The sequence below is a fragment of the Triticum aestivum genome, chromosome 3D (assembly GCF_018294505.1).
Source record: "Triticum aestivum cultivar Chinese Spring chromosome 3D, IWGSC CS RefSeq v2.1, whole genome shotgun sequence".
NCBI classification, from domain to species: domain Eukaryota; kingdom Viridiplantae; phylum Streptophyta; class Magnoliopsida; order Poales; family Poaceae; genus Triticum; species Triticum aestivum.
In genome coordinates this window covers 144,760,279-144,773,944 of record NC_057802.1, presented here as the reverse complement: position 1 = coordinate 144,773,944, position 13,666 = coordinate 144,760,279, and the positions used below count along the sequence as shown (strand labels likewise).

Sequence of the window (13,666 nt, the reverse complement as noted above, 5' to 3'; positions counted from 1 at the left end):
CATAGGATAAAACTTCTGATGAAATTCCAATTTCAATCGGTTGTAGTTCCATGATCCCATATCATTACATAGCCTATACCATGTCAATGCCTCTCCCTTCAAAGATAAAGGGAAGACCTTCTTCTTGATAACATCCTCGGGCATACCTGCAAGCTTAAATAATCCACAGACTTCATCCACATAGATTAGGTGTAAATCGGGATGCAATGTTCCATCTCCTGTAAAAAGATTAGCTAGCAGTTTCTCTACCATACCCGGAGGAATTTCAAAGTAAACATTTTCAGTAGGTTCAGCGGGGGGAGGAGCAACTCTTGGCTCTACTGGTCGGGGTGAAGATACCCCGAACAAGCCCCTCAAAGGATTATGTTCCATAGTAACAAGTGACAGTAAATTTCAGCACACTATATAATTTTTTCCTTACCAAATTCCACCTACCAAAGGCGCTTCACTCCCCGGCAACGGCGCCAGAAAAGAGTCTTGATGACCCACAAGTGTAGGGGATCTATCGTAGTCCTTTCAATAAGTAAGAGTGTCAAACCCGACGAGGAGCAGAAGGAAATGATAAGCAGTTTTCAGTAAGGTATTCTCTGCAAGCACTGAAATTATCGGTAACAGATAGTTTTGTGATAAGGTAATTTGTAACGGGTAACAAGTAATGAAAGTAAATAAGGTGCAGCAAGATGGCCCAATCCTTTTTGTAGCAAAGGACAAGCCTGGACAAACTCTTATATGAAGGAAAACGCTCCCGAGGACACATGGGAATTATCGTCAAGCTAGTTTTCATCACGCTTATATGATTCGTGTTCGGTACTTTGATAATTTGATATGTGGGTGGACCGGTGCTTGGGTGCTGTCCTTACTTGCACAATCATCCCACTTATGATTAACTCCTATTGCAAGCATCCGCAACTACAAAAGAAGTATTAAGGTAAACCTAACCATAGCAAGAAACATATGGATCCAAATCAGCCCCTTACGAAGCAATGCATAAACTAGGGTTTAAGCTTCTATCACTCTAGCAACCCATCATCTACTTATTACTTCCCAATGTTTTCCCCTAGGCCCAAGCAATGGTGAAGTGTCATCTAGTCGATGTTCACATGACACCACTAGAGGAGAGACAACATACATCTCATCAAAATATCGAACGAATACCAAATTCACATGACTACTTATAGCAAGACTTCTGCCATGTCCTCAGGAGCAAACGTAACTACTCACGAATCATATTCATGTTCATAATCAGAGGGGTATTAATATGCATAATGGATCTGAACATATGATCTTCCACCAAGTAAACCAACTAGCATCAACTACAAGGAGTAATCAACACTACTAGTAATCTGAGGTTTGGATATGAAGATTGGATACAAAAGATGAACTAGGGTTTTAGAGGAGATGGTGCTAGTGAAGATGTTGATGGAGATTGACCCCCTCCCGATGAGAGGATCGTTGGTGATGACGATGGCGATGATTTCCCCCTCCCGCAGGGAAGTTTCCCCGGCAGAATAGCTCTGTCGGAGCCCTAGATTGGTTCCGCCTCGTGGCGGTGGTGTTTCGTCCCGCAAGGTTGCTTATGGTTTTTTCCAGGGTAGAAGACACCATATAGCCAAAGATGGGCACCGGAGGCCTGCCAGGGGGCCCACGAGGCAGGGGGCGCGCCCAGGGGGTAGGGCGCGCCCCCACCCTCGTGGCCAGGGTGTGGGCCCCCTCTGGTATTTTCTTCGCTCAGTATTTTTTATTAATTCCAAAAATGACTTCCGTGGAGTTTCAGGACTTTTGGAGTTGTGCAGAATAGGTCTCTAATATTTGCTCCTTTTCCAGCCTAGAATTCCAGCTGCCGGCATTCTCCCTCTTCATGTAAACCTTGCAAAATAAGAGAGAATAGGCATAAGTATTGTGACATAATGGGTAACAACAGCCCATGATGCAATAAATATCGATATAAAAGCATGATGCAAAATGGACGTATCAGTAGTGTTCACATCAGCAGGCTAGCGTATTACTGTATCTTGGGAAAGCTGGCTACGACATCAAGCTCGTCGGCAGCAACGGCTTCACGCATGCCATGTCATAGGTTAAGTAGTCCATCCCCAACCCCTTTGGTTCAACCACCGTCGATCTCTTTGACAGCCCTGCCGCTGATCTCCTCCGCCACGCGATCAAGGATCTGCAGTCCTTGTACGCCATCGAGCCCATTTGTCATTTCTGAAGGACACGTTCTACGGTGGCGGCTTGGGATCCTCAATTGCCAAGTCAGATCTCATCGACCATGACCACGAGGAGGGCACCCACAATGGTTCTTCCAAGGTGAAACAACCCATCTGTGACATCAAAGAGCGCACCATGGGTCTGTGCTCTTCCAACTGGAAGGATCCCATCCATGACATGTGAGGCAACATCCTATCAGCAAATCTTACCTTTTCTAGCTTGCCAACCCGTACCCTTTGTTGTAGTAGCTTTTGCCATGTGGTGTTTTAACTGTGTCATGTTTAATTATTTCAGTTATGCAAAAATGTAATTTTCAATAGGGCTATGTGATGTTTAAGTATGAATTATCCACTTCAGTTTCACAAATGGCTATATTTGGTTGTTTATAGTGAGTAGATGTCTTGTTTATTTGTGTTTGGTTGTTAGGTTGGTTGCAGTGAGCATTTGTCCAGTTATCAAGTAGATGCCTTGTTTATTTGTATTTGGTTATTAGGTTGGTTGCAGTGAGCATTTGTCCAGTTATCGAGTAGATGCCTTGTTTATCTGTATTTGGTTATTAGGTTGGTTGCAGTGAGCATTTGTCCAGTTATCGAGCAGATGCCTTGTTTATCTGTATTTGGTTGTTAGGTTGGTTGCAGTGAGCATTTGTCCAGTTTTCAAGCAGATGCCTTATTTATCTGTATTTGCTTGTTAGGTTGGTTGCAGTGAGACTCTGTCCAGTTTTCAATGGTTATATTTGGTTGTTATACTGATCATTTATGCCTTGTTTAATTCAGTCATTCCCAATGTGATGTTCATTATGTGCAAGTCGGAAATGTGCCGCTCGATTGCATCAATACCAGTTTGAACGACTATATTTGGTTCCAGTTATGCCTAGTGTAGTTAACACATGCCCTTTCTTTCACTTTTACACATTTATCCAGTGAGATGTTTAAGCATGACCTACGTTCTATTCATTTTCAACAATACCAGTTTGAATTGCAATATTTGATGGTTGTTAAGCCTGTTGTAGGTAACATTCCCTTTCATTTTATATCAGCTTTAACAGCATGCTGAAACCTTCAAGCTATCATTTGGAGATGATGTTGTTTACCTTTGCTATATTTGTTTGATGTTAAGATTGTTGTACTTATAATGCATTTCCACTACTTATGCAGGACAACAACGGGAGTGGCCACCATTTTCCGCCAAGGTTAGTTTCATCCCTCGGCTTGTATTCCCCTCGTCGTTCCATAATGTAGTGCATATAGATCCATGCCTGGACACTTGTTAGCTTCTAATATTGACTTATTACTTGTAGGTACATATGCCCTTGGCAAGGATCCACGCATCGACCCTTTTTGCATATGGGGCAATCAGATATTCATGAACAAGCATCAAGTGAGGAAACTGATATGGATTATTAGCAAAAAGATACGAACGGCGGCAAGCAAATTATTTGTTTACGCTCTATCCAACACAACAGTGAGCTGTAGGATGATAACTACAAACTCTGCAACATTTCTCTTTTTACTGCCCATAATGAGTTGTTAGACAACAATGTCTGAATCTTTTTCGTTCACAGTGGTTCCCGAAGCAGTTTACTCAAGATTACCTCGCAATTACCTCGCAATGTACATGATTGATGGACATGCAATGAAGGTTAAAGTGTTTCAGACTACAATGACCATCGAGAAGTCCTAATGAAGACAGTGAAGGATGGACGGGCAGCCATCACAAGGGGTTGGCCTAGAATCGTGCGCGCATTACGCATGGAGGTGGGCACAATATGGGCATTCTGCTTCACCTTCTCCAGCAACCAGAATGTCTTTCGCCTCTCTCTTTACAGTCTTTAGTACAACTGTGGTTCATCATTTTTTACTTGATGCTTCTGTAGTTCTTCAGTATATGTACCTGTGCATCGAATTATGCATTCGTGGTTGAACCTATATTTGTAATAAATATGGTTTGATATGAAATAAGTGATTGCCTACTTTCAAATTTAAAATATGTGATTTTTAAATGCAGGGATTAAATTAGGGATACACAACACACGGTTTGTGAAAGCAAAACGTCTGCGATAGACGTGGAGATCAGACACGTTTCTCCAATCCACTACGTGTGTGATCAATCTCTACTGCACACACGGTCAGCCAAGAAAAAATGTGTGCGATTAATAACAATCACACATAGTTCCTTCTTATTAAATGTTTGTGAATGTCACCTTATCACACACGCTTGACAATTATGGATTGTTTATGATGTTGTGCGCATCGCAAACGTTTGGTCATTGAAGAACGCGTGCGATAGGTCTTCATCCGACGGGGGTACGACGGATGAATCATGTGGGATGTATTCAAGCTTCGCATACAGTTTTATAGGAACAACTGTACGTGCTCTTACATCGAATCGCATACAGTCGAGGAAAAGTAAATGTGTGTGATTGTCTGCTTATCGTACACGTTCTATAATCGTGAACTGTTTATGATGGGTCGCGCATCGTAAACATAGTACCACAGAATACCGACTGCGATGGCAATGCGAGCACAAATGAATTGCAAGGATGAAGCGTTTTGGATACTCGAGATATCAGAAATAGTTTTATAGGGACAACTATATGCATCAAAGCTCCCTATCCCCGACGGTTTCTAGGTCGTGTGGGAAGGACCCCCTATCGCAGTCACTCACTTGGCGACGGTTCAAAACGCCGTCGCGGAAAGGGGTAAAAAACCGTGTGTATAGCACCTCGTTGTACCAGTGACAATTCCTTCCCATGTTCATATGAGCATATGTCGTCCTCCTATGCGTATGAATGTATATTATTGGTTTCATCGCCATATGTAAGTGTTTCAAGCTTCAGATACCTTCGAGGTTCAACATGGGGGCAAACCATTCACCTTGACCCATTGTTGGACAAAAATCAACGAGTGCCCAAAGTTTAAGGAGCACTATGCGGCCCAGAAGAAAGGTAGGGGCCTCATCGGCCGTCGACCCAAGTGAAAGTGAGAAACGACCGAGGGGGAAGACCAAAATTCCAAGGTGGATGAAAAGCGTGATGCTTCGACGCTCGCCTTGCAAGAAACTTTGAAGGGGTTCATGACCCAAAAGGAGATGTAAATTAAGAAGCGGGAAGAGAGGAAGCGCCGAGAAAGAGGAGGCAATGAAGACCGTCTTTGACATTCAAAAGAAGAAGCTCAAGATCGATGAGACCAATGTCCGGTCAAGAGCCAAGGAGGTGGAGCTCGTGGTAATCACGAAGGAAATGGAGATCATGGCGACTAACTTGAGCAAGATGTCCACAAGAAAAATGGTTTGGTTTGAGAAGACACAAAAGTTAATGCTCGGCGAGTGATTATCTTATGGTTGGCCGAGATGCGATTGTTTTGTATGTTGGCATGAATGCCGACATGAATTCTAGCTTCATTTTGCAATCTACTTGCTATATTTGATGATGAAATATATTTGCTGGAAAAAACCGGCGAGGCATCCCAAATGGGTCGGCTGGTTGGGCGCACTGTCTAGGAAAGCACGGACAAAGGGCTCCGTCCCCTACAACCAATCCAAACGAATAAAAAACGGACAAATTCCATGTGCATTTGCGTCGGCATGGAGTTGCCCTAACGCCTCTAATTTAACAGCGGAGCACTTTCGAGGGTTAAACGCTACTGTTCTTGGGTAAAACAAGGGACAAATCGAGCGGAAAAGATAGTGGGGCAACCACTACTTCTACCACCACCTCCCAGCGGCGGGCCCCGCAGCCAGGCAGCCGGGCAGCTCACCTCACCTCGCCACCATTTGAGTTTCTTTAAAGATACACAAAACAAAAGAAAAGCGCAAGAGCAAAGCAAGCATGCGAAATGTTCCACACATACCACTTACCAACCTTCTCTTCAGTCCTCCCTCTTTCCTCGCCCCTCCCCAAAATCTCAAGGAATAAAGCCACTCTTAGTCTTAAGCTTTGTCGGGATTCATCCGTGGGCAGAGCCGGTCCCCTGCTTCTTCCTCGGCCGGTGATATAGTTGGTACTGCTACTATGGCCAATCCGTCTCCTACTGTTCCGCTCGCGCCTTATATTTTAATTTGCCAAAGAGGCAGGCGGAGGAGGAATTCTGGAGATCTCTCAGGTGGGCTCTCATCTTGTTTCTCTGCTCGCCCGCTGCTACAATGCGCCTCTGTTTGGTGCGCCTTTTTGCGTTTCTTATTTTGGATCTCGGGTTGCTCTTGGGCGCTCTTCTCCCCTTTTTGGGTTTCCTGGCCGAATGCTTTTTCTGGTTGCTTAAATTTTCGGAAGAACAGAAAAAATGCTACAATTATTTTGGAGAAGTCTTGATAAACTATCATCTTTCTTTGTAAAATAGAAATCGAGCTAGAAAAGAACTGAAAAACAAAGCAACCTCCTTTCCTCCATAGCGACAGGATGTGAATGTTTCTCCAACCTTGCCTAGCTGCTTGATTACCACTACTCCACTAGTACTCTACTCGGTGCTAGTTTGGTGTAGGTTGCTTCACGTGTTAAACGCCCGCATGATCCAGCTACACTTTCTCCACTGCTGAAAGCATTGAGGCCCCCGGTGAGGCCGCCGACGCATTTGGTTGTCCCCGCCGGCGGGGTTTTTCAGCCCTACCCCCCTCACTTCCCTGGGCGTCAAATCCACACCTCCCGACGTCGGAAGCACGTCTTCCGCCTCCCTCCGGCGCGAGCACGTCCTCTCCTTCCTGCAGCCTCCCTCGTGAGCAGCGGCGGGCTCAGCCTCATCACGCTCGCCTCTTCTTCTCTCTCGCACCAGTAGCGACGCCTCGGGTGGTCATCTCCATCCTGCGACCTCCACCTCCCTCCGGATCTGCTCCTCTTCCGGCCTTTCCCGAGCAGATCCGGTGGCTTCTTTCCAAGTAATTGGTTCCATCCCTCCAGATTACAATGTATTCAGATCTATTGCTTGTTGAATTTTCTAGAAAGTCAATTGATTCGTTTGTTTATTCATGCCCAGGATTATTGAGCGATTTTATTTGAAAATTAGTGTTGGGTTGAATGAGTGTAGACTATAGTTGTAACAACAGTTTGCAAGTTAAGGCACCAGCAGCAACTCACTAGTTTCTTTGCGAATTAAATTAGCCAGTGAACTACATTCCCCATTTGTTTGATGTTGATGTCTTCCGCGAGCTTTAGCCGAAACATTGATCACCGAGGATGAAGTGAGCATGCCCCTCTTCTGCTCAGTTTACAATTAATGTCTCATGAAGGTTGTACCAATCACTATTACTCCCTCCGTCTCAAAATAAGTGACTCAAGTTTGTACTAGGTTTAATATAAAGTTAGTACAAACTTGAGTCACTTATTTTGGGACGGAGGGAGTATTTGATTAAGTTGAGCAATTGTAGGTTGCTTCTTGATTACAATTCATGACACAGGCGCATAGGTAGTTATTGTTCGATGCCTGCTAAGAATATGAGCTTCGTATCTGTTCACATTTCTGATATAGATTTTCCTATTTTTGTTGCTCAAGTACTTTTTGACTTCTAGACCAAAACTGGTATAGATGATAAATGGAAGATCGAATCTAAAATGTCAGCACTTTGTCATTTTCTTTACAAGGGGCCTAGTAAGCATTTTCCACTGTTATGATATCAACCTAGTTTAAACTAAATGGTGTCTCCGAAACAAATGGAACATATACACTAACGTCATTTTCAGTTTGCAAGACAACAGTATGCTGGCCAAAAATTTCAGCCTGAATCTGCTCCATAGCTCTGTTATGTTGGATATGGCCCAAGACGCTTCTTTCTTAATCTTCTCTGTTTTGGCAAGTTCTTGAAATTTTGCTAGCACTAGATGTCTAGATGCAGCTTGTGCTGGACTTGGTGCAGAATTACGTACAGGAAGATTCTTTTTTTGTTAAAGGCCACATTGTTTTTCAAGCCCTGACATCATTTTCTTGAGCAAACTTCTAATGTTCCATTATAGTATCAATTTATAAACTCATTTAAAAGAGGAAATGCGCTAATTCTTGTTAAATGCCATTACAAAAAATGAGGATGACTTTTCTGTAATTTATGCAAAAGGGTATCTAGTACCTTTTCAGAAGTATCTGGTCAACTTTGGCCATTTAATTGGTCATAATTCAGCTCAGTGATCCATCGACAATCAGTGTTCATTCCTCAGACTATCTCACTGGGATTATGGATTATGGTTATCCAATTCTACAAAAAAACGGTGAAGTTCTCATGTCAGTTGTTCACTTGTTCTGGTGGTGATAGAATTATGACAGGTTGGTATTTGCTTTTGTGAAGCTCCTTTGTCAGTGTGAATCACATATACACACGAGGATTTTGCCGTTTGCATGTTAATCGCTTGTGAAAAACTCATGAGGTGTGAGAGTTCTTCATTGCTTGTTCTGTACTTACAGTTTCTTATCATCTGCTAGGAGTTTTGGTTTTCTTGTACTGGTCAACCTTGCATGATGAAAATAGCATTTGATATATTTTGCTTCTGCTAGTAAACTTGCTCCGAAAATCACAATCTGATAGCTTATCGTGGTCAAAAAAATTTGGGACGATTTAGGGACAAGTTGAATCTCTACTTGCACAGTTCATGGTGCAATAATGAAATTCCACTCTGATGATCAGAAGTAATGAAGAGTTTCCCGTTTAAATTCATGAGAATCTTTATACCAAATGCATCCCAACAGAATCGTTTGTTTGTAAATCACAACGGCGCTTGAAGAAACCATTTTCTTTTGTAATATTACTTTAGTTGTATTGCTCCAGTTTATCCCAAATAGCATCAACTTGTTGCTTGAGTACATGACTAACTAGAATGGTGAGCCTTTTCACTAGTCTTACCATCATCTCTTTATGCAAACCTATTTATGCTTGAAAACAATGTTCCAAAACTGTTGTAGTATGAAACAGTTTACCAAATTATTGTATTCTGAAACTGCCGTTGACTTCCTAATTGTTTCTTGTAATTTGGGAAACGTCGAGCTGTGGTTCCCAACCGATGTGCAGTGGAGAAAAGCCAGGAGTGACCATTGCCTTTCAGCTTGCCTCTTCAGAAGTCTCACCACCCCGGACATGATGATGTTATATTTTAGTTTTTTTGTTCTAAGACATAGGTCCAGGACAACCCCGCAGTTCTTGCATTTGCATCAGCATTTCTGATAGACAATATTGATTCATTCCAATTTGTGTGCACCTTGCAGTTCTAAAATTCAGAACTTGTTGAGCAGTGATGCTCTTATTTATAATGGTTGCTCTTGTTCTGGTACATATACCTGGCTGCAATATTACTAGTGGCACATGAAAATAGTCCAGAAAACAACTTGATTGCAGTGATAGATTGTTACTAGCTGCAATATTTGCAAAATTATTGTTTTCATACTGAATTCGGACTTGTTTGTGTGCCTGGAGCAAACCCCCTGTTGCCTATTGCCAAACAACCAAAGGGAAAGGGGGAGATCATCCCCACGGGAGAAGGGGGTCCCTTGTGCCCGTGAAAATTCCCCACATGGGTTTGCTACCCTGGGTTTTCCTCCCCTTGCAACCAAACAAAGCCTGAGGGAAATTAAATGCGCTAGCTGTCGATCCCTGTATGTGTATGTGTCGGTGCTGCGATCGGTCGCCATCGCGGGAATTTATTCCCCTTGTGCAGCCTCAGAGTAACACCTTGTCCTTGATTCCCTTCCAGCCCAAGATCATGTCTTAATTACCGCAATTTAATTCGGGAATCCGTCATTCTTTATGGGCTTGTACCGTGGACGTAGATGCTCACAGTTGCGTTTAATTAGCTGCAATGTCTGATCTGTGGAGCTGTGCAACATGGGTACCTAACAGTTTTGCTTGTATGTAGGATCAGGACACTGGTAGTCCACTATGGAGGCGCCTTCGTCATCCCCTACTCTGCAAGATCATCTCTCCCGGCCAACTGGCCCCTTGCATCTCAAAGTATGGGAGGTTGTATGCATTGCCTTGGGAGTGTTCATGGCGGTCGTCTTCTTTTTAACTGTCTGGCTCACTATGCGGAGTAGGAAGAGGACCAGACGAGCATCTGGAAATATCCCAGTCACCCAAATCCCTGCCATTTCCAAGGAAATCAAGGAAGTCAGGGTGGAGCAAGTCCCTGCAACTGACTTTGGGGCGCATGACGGAGTCCTGCTAACGATCCAAGACAAGCCTAGTGACCGGGAATCAGACAAGGTCATGGTCCATTTGGGTGTAAGCAAATCGAGACGTGGGGACGAGAGCCACTCAGGGTCATTCCGTTACATGGACAAGGATGCAGGCTTTCAATCAGCTGAAGAAGGAGGGTCGGGAACTTTTCGTCAAGCTTCAATTCATGGAATAACCGCCCCTTCACCTTTGGTTGGCTTGCCAGAGTTCTCCTACCTTGGCTGGGGTCATTGGTTTACTTTGAGGGATTTGGAACTTGCCACTAACCGTTTTTCCAAGGATAACATTATTGGTGAGGGTGGATATGGTGTAGTTTATCGTGGCGAGATCGTTAATGGCACTCCTGTTGCTGTCAAAAAGCTTCTCAATAACCTGTAAGAATTGCCTTATCACAATTAGGCCTGCCTGTTTACACTGCCCATATATGTTCCTCCGTAACAGAACATCCTGCTTTATATTGAATTTATTTTTATCAAATGATGTTATTTGATCTTGTAGAGGGCAAGCTGAGAAGGAATTCAGAGTAGAAGTTGAGGCTATTGGTCATGTTCGCCACAAGAACTTAGTCCGTCTTCTTGGTTACTGTGTGGAGGGTACTCAGAGGTACTTGTACTGTCTTTCACTGTCATATTCCTGTTATATCTCTATTATCATTGGTCACATATCGCATTCACAAGAGAAAAACATATCCTTGGTACATGTATTACCAAGCAAATCATTTTATTCTTGACCTTCAATGCTCTGCAGAACATAAAACTCGTTTAACTGCAATGATTGTATGGAATTCTGTTGCATCATTCCTTACTTCAAGTGACCTTTTCAGGATACTTGTCTATGAATATGTGAACAATGGAAACCTAGAGCAATGGCTTCATGGAGCTATGAGTCACCGGGGCTCCCTTACATGGGAGGCCCGCATAAAGATTCTTCTAGGGACAGCTAAAGCGTGAGTTCTCCCTGAAATGTCCTTTCTTTCTGCTAATGCCGTGTCATTTATTCTTTATCTTGCCAATTGGATAATGCAATCATAAAGGTCCCGAAATTGCATCATATTTCTACCTGGAGCTAATTCTACATTAAATAGTAATTGCTCTATAACATATTGTCATTCACGATGGAAGTGAGGCTTAAGCTGAATGAATTCCTAATACCATGTCTATCTTGTGTAACAATTTAATTCAATATTTTTCTCCTCCGAACTAACCATGTAAATACTTTCATTCAATTCATTGCAGGCTTGCTTACTTGCATGAGGCAATTGAACCGAAAGTCGTGCACCGTGATATCAAATCCAGCAATATTTTGATTGATGATGATTTTGATGCTAAAGTATCAGATTTTGGTTTAGCCAAGCTTCTTGGTGCCGGCAAGAGTCATGTAACTACTCGGGTTATGGGAACCTTTGGGTATGTTGGGCAACTAATGAGCTAGAGTACAGTTACACTATGTTAGTGATAGTTAATAATGTGCTGCATTTACTCATTGCAGCTATGTGGCACCAGAATATGCAAACACTGGACTGTTGAATGAGAAAAGTGACATTTACAGCTTTGGAGTTGTTATTCTAGAGGCAATTACAGGGAGGGATCCTGTTGACTATGGTCGCCCGGCAAATGAGGTATTTGTGAGTTGTCAAAACTGTTTGTTAGATGCATTCTGCTTGTTTTTAATACCATCAAGTGGCAAGATATCATTAGGACGGTAACATTAGGATGCTTCTTATCTCAAGCAGCATTTGTGGCACTAAATTAGTATCACTAGATTTGTTGTGAAATGTACTTTCATAATATACCAATTTGATGTTATATATGCTAGTACTCTTTTGTATAAAGTTGGTCAAAATTTGAAAACTTGACTTAAGACAAAAGGTAGAAGTACACTTGTTCGCGGACGGAGGGAGTACATATTATCATTTACCAGTTTACACCCTTGTTAACTCGATAGTGTTCATCTATGCATAAATAGCATAACTTGGTCATTCAGAGCCTTGACAGTACATCTTTATGCACCATGAGGTTGCGAATTAATCCTCAGCCTTTGTAAATTTCTATTCATGTGCTAGGGGCACACTCGCATGCGTTTTGTGCACGTGTTGCAGTGTGCACGCTTGTCTGTCTATATTGTGGTCTGAAGAGGGCATAACTTGATCATTTGTAGGATAAAATACTATTGACCACATTGAATTATAAAAATACATTGCTCATAAATATCTTTCATGTGATGCGTAGTGTCTTGCATTGTCTCTCCAGTGAAATCAGGGGGTCATTCCTTGCGATTTTCCAACTAACACATGATTTTGTGTCGTTTGCAGGTAAATCTGGTTGACTGGTTAAAAATGATGGTTGCTAGCAGGCGTTCAGAGGAGGTGGTGGATCCCACCATAGAGACACGGCCTTCGACAAGGGTTCTCAAGCGTGCACTTCTAACAGCTTTGAGGTGCGTGGATCCGGATTCAGAAAAGAGACCGAAGATGGGTCAAGTTGTGCGGATGCTGGAGTCAGATGATCCAATTCCTCGTGTGGTACGTAATGCTTTTTGAAAGATAAAAAATAGCAACTTCATACTTTTTTATGTCATGCATGTATTCTTAATTACTTTTAATTGTTTTTTTCCGATACATTTCATGTGAATGTGTGGTGGGAGGGAACCATTCATTCAATGAACTCACACTTGTTCTCATATATGTTGACCATTGATTGATTATGATACTGAAAGCAGAAAAAATGATGTGAGCAGGACAGAAGATCGAGGCATAACCGCGGGGGGAGCACCGAAATGGACTCCCAACGGGAGAACTCCGACACGGACAAGAGTGACAACCCAGATTCCAAACCGAGCAGGAGCAGAGCATCATCTTCCAAATGAGCACACAAGCACTCACATTTCTCCAACAAGCTAGTAACGATGGAAGCTTTGACTACGAAAGGGCTGATGAAAAACGTGTATTTCGTGTTGTTTCTGGACAGTTGTAACATTTTTATGTATGATTTATTTGTAGAGGCTATTGGTTTTCTACTACCTAACAATTTATTTGTACCTACACCAGTTGTTGACGATGTGCTGCTGAAAGTTGTTAACAGTGCTGTGTACAGTTGTAGGCTCATGAGTACTGGCACAAGAGAGTATCGTGTGTGAATTTAATTGAAAGTTGTCCGTCCTCTTCTCAAATAGGCATTTCATTTCATGAAAAGGCAAAGAGTGAGCAAGCAAGAAGCACATCGTCCATTGCTTTGCTCGCTAGGAGAGGTCGAGAGGCCACCACACCTGCCTGCCTGCCCAACGTACAACAGCACGAGCCCCCGCCAAGGGA

The 13,666-nt window shown here is 42.8% G+C and overlaps 1 protein-coding gene and 1 pseudogene across 1 annotated transcript; both read left to right on the top strand.

The window, feature by feature from the left end:
* Positions 1-6,980, top strand: part of LOC123076209 (uncharacterized) — a 90,375-nt pseudogene extending 83,395 nt beyond the window's left edge.
* On the top strand, positions 6,629-13,524 carry LOC123077951 (probable receptor-like protein kinase At5g18500). The gene is made up of 8 exons (XM_044500334.1): positions 6,629-7,080; positions 10,037-10,730; positions 10,855-10,959; positions 11,180-11,302; positions 11,592-11,762; positions 11,845-11,974; positions 12,668-12,877; positions 13,093-13,524. Exons 2-8 carry the CDS (start codon positions 10,060-10,062, stop codon positions 13,219-13,221), a joined length of 1,539 nt encoding a protein of 512 aa, XP_044356269.1. The 5' UTR covers positions 6,629-7,080; positions 10,037-10,059; the 3' UTR covers positions 13,222-13,524.
* The last annotated feature ends 142 nt before the right edge of the window (positions 13,525-13,666 follow it).